Source organism: Protomyctophum bolini (assembly GCF_963924005.1).
Source record: "Protomyctophum bolini genome assembly, chromosome: 1".
In the NCBI taxonomy this organism is placed as follows: domain Eukaryota; kingdom Metazoa; phylum Chordata; class Actinopteri; order Myctophiformes; family Myctophidae; genus Protomyctophum; species Protomyctophum bolini.
Window position 1 is genome coordinate 25856367 of NC_137862.1, and position 7868 is coordinate 25864234.

General features: G+C 48.0%; 1 protein-coding gene across 1 annotated transcript in view; it reads right to left on the reverse strand.

The window, feature by feature from the left end:
* Nucleotides 1–405: 405 nt before the first annotated feature.
* Nucleotides 406–7868, reverse strand: part of cfap53 (cilia and flagella associated protein 53) — a gene marked incomplete at both ends in the record, with an annotated part of 8141 nt that continues 678 nt past the window's right edge. The window contains 6 exons of the mRNA XM_080770015.1: nt 406–435; nt 2722–2940; nt 3116–3187; nt 4108–4339; nt 5212–5385; nt 6442–6683. Of these exons, the coding sequence (XP_080626141.1) occupies nt 406–435; nt 2722–2940; nt 3116–3187; nt 4108–4339; nt 5212–5385; nt 6442–6683 (969 nt within the window). The remainder of the gene's footprint in view (nt 436–2721; nt 2941–3115; nt 3188–4107; nt 4340–5211; nt 5386–6441; nt 6684–7868) is intronic.

The following is a 7868-nucleotide window of genomic DNA, read 5'->3' on the forward strand; positions in this document are numbered from 1 at the left end:
GCTGACTGACTGACTGACTGACTAGCTGACTATAACTGACTGGCTAACTGACTGGCTGGCTGGTTAACGGACTGAGTGGCTGGCTGGCTGACTGGCTGGCTAATGGACTGACTGGCTGGCTGTTTGGCTGGCTGGCTAATGGACTGACTGGCTGGCTGGCTGACTGACTGACTGGCTAACGGACTGGCTGCCTGGCTGGCTGGCTTGTATCTTCTTGGACCCATTGTACTTTCATTTCACATTTGTTATTTGAATTGTACTAAAGAATGTTCATGAAGGAGTGAATTATTATTGAATAAAAATGGATGAAGTCGAAGATTTGACTAATATATCTTAATTACTTTGTTGTGGTACTTTAAGGTTTATTTAGCATATTTAGAGTTATTTTTGCTCTAAACACATTGATTATAGTCCTGGATAACTGTCTTCCGGAGTCTTCCGGAGTCACCACAGAAAAACAGAAAAAACCCTGCAGATTCCGTTTGGCCTCATAGTTATCATATTAGGTTATCATAATTACATCGGTGTTGGATCTGCAGACGTCTCACATCCGTCACGTCTCTCATCAGCCTGCTCCTTGCTCGCCCCTCCAGATGTTTCCGCTCCTCTCTCTCTCTCCAGATGTCATGCAGCTGTTCTCCAACGCGGAGCTCCTCCTCCTGCTCATCTCTCCTCTGCTCGTCTCTCTCCTCCTGGAGGTAGTCGCGGTACTGTCTCTCCTCCTGCTGCCGCTGAAGCTGCGTGCACGCACCACGCACGCACCACATACAACACACGCACCACGCACCACGCACCACATACAACACACCACACACCACACACGCACCATGCACCACATACAACACACCACACACGCACCACGCACGCACCACATACAACACACCACACACGCACCACGCACCACATACAACACACGCACCACGCACCACGCACCACATACAACACACGCACCACGCACCACGCACCATGCACCACATACAACACACCACACACGCACCACGCACGCACCACATACAACACACCACACACGCACCACGCACCACATACAACACACGCACCACGCACCACGCACCACATACAACACACGCACCACGCACCACGCACCATGCACCACATACAACACACCACACACGCACCACGCACGCACCACATACAACACACCACACACGCACCACGCACCACGCACCACGCACCACATACAACACACGCACCACGCACCACGCACCATGCACCACATACAACACACCACACACGCACCACGCACCACGCACCACGCACCACGCACCACATACAACACACGCACCACGCACCACGCACCATGCACCACATACAACACACCACACACGCACCATGCACGCACCACATACAACACACCACACACCACACCACCACACACCACACACCACCACACACCACACACCACACACCACCACACACCACACACCACACACCACACACCACCACACACCACACACCACACACCACCACACACCACACACCACACACCACACACCACACATCACACCACACACGCACCACACACCACCACACACCACACACCACGCACGCACCACACACCACCACACACCACACACACACCACGCAACACGCACGCACCACACATCACACATCACACCACGCACGCACCACACACCACCACACACGCACCACACACCACCACACACCACACACCACGCACGCACCACACACCACCACACACCACGCAACACGCATGCACCACACACCACGCACCACACACCACCACGCACACAATTTACAATTTAGGCATGTATTAGCACTTGCCGTAGCACTTTCCCTAGCCTCAACGACCTTACAGGCGTATGCAAAACTCATTTAATTTAGATAGCATATTATGTAGACATACGTACTGTAGCACTCTATAGTGTAAATGGTGCAATTAAATAGCGCCTTTTATCCAAGGCGCTTTACATAGATTGTGCATTACATTCACCCATTCACACACATTCTTACACCGATGGCGGCAGAAACCATGCAAGGCACCAACCAGCACATCAGGAGCAATTAGGGGTTCAGTGCCTTGCTCAAGGACAAGCACGGGTTCGAACTGGCAATCTTGCGGTTACCATCCAGCCACTCTACCCCTGAGCCACCGCCACTCATAGTTTCATTATACAGATATAGACAGATGTTAGGTTCTTAGGTTGCTTATGAATATCACTGACTGTCTGCTAAATGCCTAAATTGAAAGTTGTAAATTTGTCTCGTGCACCTAGAGTGTTGTTGCCGCCCGCAATTTTCTAATGTTTTTCTTAAAGTATTTATTTAAAGACGGTTACGCCGCGGACAAAGCCAACTCGGATCGTGACAAATCATGACAATGAACACAATGTTTTGGGCCGATCAAATAATTTATAAGAAGAAAAACAAAACAAATAGTGTTGTCTCCTGCCTTTATTTTCTTCTTTCTAATGATTTGATCGGCCCAAAATATTGTGGTCATTGTCATGATTTGTCACGATCCGAGTTAATATAAAATTCAACTTTTTTTTTTTTTTATGTTTTTTGTCCATCCATCCGTCCGTCCATCCATCATCCATCCACCCACCCACTCGTCCGTCTGTCCGTCCATCCACCCATCCACCCATTCGTCCATCCATCCATCCATCCACCCATCCACCCATTCGTCCATCCACCCACCCACCCACCCACCCACCCATCCATCCATCCATCCATCGTCACCTTCCTGCGCGCAGCCTCCTGCTCCTCGTCGGTGTCCTGGGAGACGAGCGTCTCCAGGAGACGGGCGTCCACGGCCTGCTGGTCGCGCAGCTCGCGGGACAGACGGCACGTCTTCAGGCGGAGACATCCGTCCAGCTGTCTGCGACGAGCCTCCTGGTCCCTCTGCTTCTGGACGCCAGCCTGATGCTGCTCCGCACGCAGCGCCTCTGTCTCTGTCTTCTGTGATGGACAACACACACACACACACACACACATTGTCTCTGCCTGTCCTCTGTGACGCACGCACGCACGCACGCACGCACGCACGCACGCACGCACGCACGCACGCACGCACACACACACACACACACACACACACACACACACACACACACACACACACACAGTTTCTCACCACAAGTTGTGCTTCCTGTTCTTTGAGCTGCTTGGCTTCCTGTCTCTGTTGCTCCGCCTCATCCACCTGAGACTGCACAGATGAGCAGAAGAGTTCATTAACACCCCTGGAGGTGAGCCAGGGTCATTACAGGTCAAACTAATCCAGTGGTTTTCAACCCTTTTCATCCTATTTTTCATACATGCAGCATTATTTATTTAGCCCCTCAGACACATTTGAGCCACGGACCACCATTTGATGACATTTAGCCTCTCAGACCCATTTGAGCCACGAACAACCATTTGATGACATTTAGCCTCTCATACCCAAAACTAAAGAATATTTTGTTGTTGGATAACGTTTTTTTGTCCACAATTCCATGCTGTATTGATGTTGCTATACCATTAGGAGAGATAACAGGCAAACGTTCAAAATAACAATTATTATTCTACATTCTCTAACTGGGTATATTGTGTAAACTTCTTGTAAATTAATTAATGAAGATGTTTAATAATAATTTAAATGGAACGGTAAAAGGGTCCATTTCGTTTCATTTTACGCCTTTTAGTTATCAACTCTCCATCAGCTGCTATTTTCTCAGCTTTTTGAAGTTACAATATAAAACAAAACTAACCCTTTTACAAAAAAAAATTAATACAGTTAAAACTAAACTGAAACATTAAAGCGTTCATGACATTAATTTTCATTATTCTTTTCTTGTAGGTTTTATGAACTCAATTACACACACAACCTGCACTTTGAATGTTCCGTGGATTTTCTGTGGTCTGCGTTTTTCTCTGACATCTGCTGCGCGTCATCTGCTGGCGCATCATGTCATATATGGTTTGTGGACTGTTACATCACAGTTCACTGCAGGCAAATCAGAGCTCTTGTTTGAGCCAGAAATTCCCAGACCACAGAAAATCAACTGAATGCTAAAACAAATATGAAAAAATGTCACGATCTGTTTAAGTCACAAAAGGAAAAAAAAGAATGAAAAAAGTGATAACGACCTGCAGGTGAGCCAGGACCTCCTGGTTGCTCCGCCTCTGTCTCCGCCCCTCCTCCTGGCTCCGCCCCTCTTTGGCCAGCCGGTCCGCCTCCCACAGGCCGGCGTAGAGCTCCTCCTCTTCCTGCCGCTGGCGGCGCTCTTCCTGCGCGCTCCGCAGCTGCGCGCCGCGCTCCACACACACCTGGTCCTGACGGCGCTTGGTCTGCGTCGCGCGAAGCTCCTCGCTCTGCTCTCTGGAGCGGAAATGACAACAAATCACACCCGTGTGAAGTGAGGGGCGCTCTTATCATTATACATCATCATACATTATCTCATGAACAACTGAATTTATGTGACTGGGTTGGTTAAATTTACATCATATTTGGCGGACATTTTACCTAATTTCTCCTTTCATTGTCAATGGCAAATATCGAGACGTGTGGGGGACAAAAGCTGTATATAGGAGGGGCTAGCACCCCTCAAAAAGAATCACACCCGTGTGAAGTGCGTATAGCGCTCTCATCATCATACATCATCATGACGTAAAATAGACACAATATGCCTGTTTGCTGAGACACTATGATGTAAAATTCTCCATTCATTGTCAATGGGAATTTGTTTAAGACATGGTTTGTGGGGACAAAAGCTGGATGTAGGCCCCTCAACAAAAAAAACATGTGCGAAAATAAAATGCATAGCAGAGTGGCGTCTGATCAGCTGGGACCCAAGAGGGTCGCCAAGGGCTGTTTCCTCCTCAAACATCACACACCCCTTCTGTGACGGACACGGAACTAAAGCATAAAATGACTCCCCAAACCCTTGCTACCACCATGGCAGCGTGATGTCGCCGTTTATTTTAAACGTCAGGCGTATAGGCATAGTTTTATCACTTTTTTTATGGCACTCAGCCCACTTGGTGTGAAAAGACTACGTAGCTAATTGTGCGTGATTTCGGGGAGCAAAAGCCCTGTGTTCCTATTGGCTGGGCTTTTAAACAGCCACAACTCCAGTTCACAGCATGCTAAAGGCCCCAAAGTGCAGAGGAGCTTTTAGACGACCAATAGGGACGGGCTGAAATGACTTAAGCCTCTGTCTTCCTATTGGCTGGGTTTCCAATAGGATATACCTGTACAGCTGCTCCATCTTGTCCTCCACCAGCTGCAGCCTCTCTCTCTCTCTCTGCTCCTTCAGAGTCTTTGCTCGCTCTCTCATCCGGGCCTGTCTCTCCAGAACCGTCTCCTGCTTGGCCTCCATTTCCCTCTGCAGGTCCTGCTCCTCTGTCTGTAGCATGAAGCGCAGTCTGGAAAGGGTTAATATTAGATTAATTATATTATATTAACATAACGTTATATTATACTATAACCGCTCTTAAAGCTCTTCAACCAGCAGAATGACAACGCTCCAACTGACAATTTATTATAGCCCAAGACAACGTGAAAAACTGCAACACAAAACAAACAATATCCTTTTTAACACAATGAATTATTAACATGAAATATGAATCATGAATGTCCTCTTTGACAGTTGAGGAAAAACTTGCGCTTTCTCGATAGTGCGAGAAAAACTCGCGCAATCTCGATAGTGCGAGAAAAACTTGCGCTTTCTCGATAGTGCGAGAAAAACTCACGCTTTCTCGATAGTGCGAGAAAAACTCGCGCTTTCTCGATAGTGCGATGAAAAACTTGCGCTATCTCGATAGTGCGAGAAAAACTCGCGCTTTCTCGATAGTGCGAGAAAAACTCACGCTTTCTCGATAGTGTGAGAAAAACTCGCGCTTTCTCGATAGTGTGAGAAAAACTCGCACTTTCTCGATAGTGCGAGAAAAACTCACGCTATCTCGATAGTGCGAGAAAAACTCGCGCTATCTCGATAGAGGGAGGTTGTCGGTCTAATGACGGTCGGACCAAAACACACTCTGCTGACCTGGGGATAGGCCCGAACTGAGCTTATGCTTCCTTCAACGCATGAGTAGAGAGCAGGCCGCTACTTATCAGCGGCCGGGAGTTTTACCGGCCGGACGTAGCGTGTGGAAGGAACACGTTATTCCGAACAGTTCCTTTGAACCACCGCAAATGAGCGGTCAGCGTGAGATTGGCGGGAAAGAAAACGAGTGCGAGATGGATTATGGGCGACGGTACCTGTTACCCAGAATAATCTAGTAAGAGAGTGGCGACACTAGCGTAACAATGGAATGCGGAAGTGCTCATTATATCTCAATGGGATAGTTCCAGGCATAGGAGCAATGTTTGGAACTATAGCCCATAGGCACCCGCTTTGCGGCGAGATCAAAGCGTGTCGCTACTCTCCTACTCTGCTGTTACCTTCCTCAGTGGGGATGTGGTCATGTGGCACTGACCTATCACGTCTCTCCTCAGTGGTCATGTGACAGCGCTCCAGGGCCAGCTGGGCGTGTCGGTCCACCGTCTCGCGGACGAACCTCTGGCCCGTGCTGTGCTCCCACTCGTTCTTCAGCTGCCACGCAGCCTGCTGCTTCCTGCAGAAGTCTGTCCCCTGGTGGCGGGAGGCCTCCTGTCGCCTCCTCTCCGCGAACAGGTGGTCTGGGGGGCGGGGCCGGGATGAGGTCACCACTCTCGCCCGCTTTTTTATTAACACATTAAAAATAAATGTTTTAATTAAAGGGATATTATAGAAAAATATTTTTTCTTTATATAGCACTCATATAGCACTGATGAAGGTCTTAGGACCGAAACGTTTGCTTTTTAATTGCACCATGAGCACAGAGCACCATAAGAGCATGATAAAATAAAATAAAATAAAGATTTCTCAGTCTCAGTCTAAGGAGTTTTACTTCTTTTTCTATACGGTGAGCGAGTCTTTTCCTGTCAAAGTTTCCCTTATGTTTTTGAGACAACCGCTACCGTATAGTCAAGTTTGAAAAAAAGGACGAAGAAAGTTTTCTCAGTGCTACAATCTCAGAGTTACAGACACTGTAAGGGTCCATTTGGTTCCATTTGTACACTCAGAGTTACGTGGCCGAAATGAGTTTTCTTCGACGGGTGGCTGGCATCTCCCTTAGAGATAGGGTGAGAAGTTCAGTCACACGAGAGAGACTCAGAGTAGAGTCGTTGGAGCTGTTGCCCCCGCGACCCGACTATGGATAAGCGGTTGAAGATGGATGGATGGAGGGAGGTGGAGGTCATTGTTTCTTGCCTAACACAGGAGAGGAGTACTCCAGCAGAGAACCAAATGGACGATGTGTGAACTGTGATAATTATAATAGAATATAAAGTATTATGATTTATTACAACTTGTATGATAATGGATTATAACAACAACAACAAAATCTCTCTTAAATTTGTATCCCACAATTTTGTAACCCATTGTTTCACCCAGTGTCAATTATCTAATCAATTAAATCCTGGGCTATATATACACTCCCTCTGCCAAGCTGGTGAGAGCAACGGACTGACCTCATGCTTCTTTCAATGCATGAAGAGTCCAAGCCGCTTCTTTTCACCTGACAGGGGGTGTTTCCCCGGTTGGACGTAGCTCATGGAAGGAACACCTTATTTCAACCAGTTCCTTTCCCCTCCATCAGGTGCTGGCCAGGGGGAGGCAGTTTAGAGACCAGGATTACTGCATGTTTTTTTGTGAGGGTACCTACCCTATAGGGGACACGGGGAGAACATGTGAGGGTATACCTTCCCTAGGGGACACGGGGAGAACAGCATGTGAGGGTAACTACCCTAGGGGACACGGGGAGAACATGTTAGGGTACCTACCCTAGGGGACACGGGGAGAACATGTGAGGGTACCTACCCT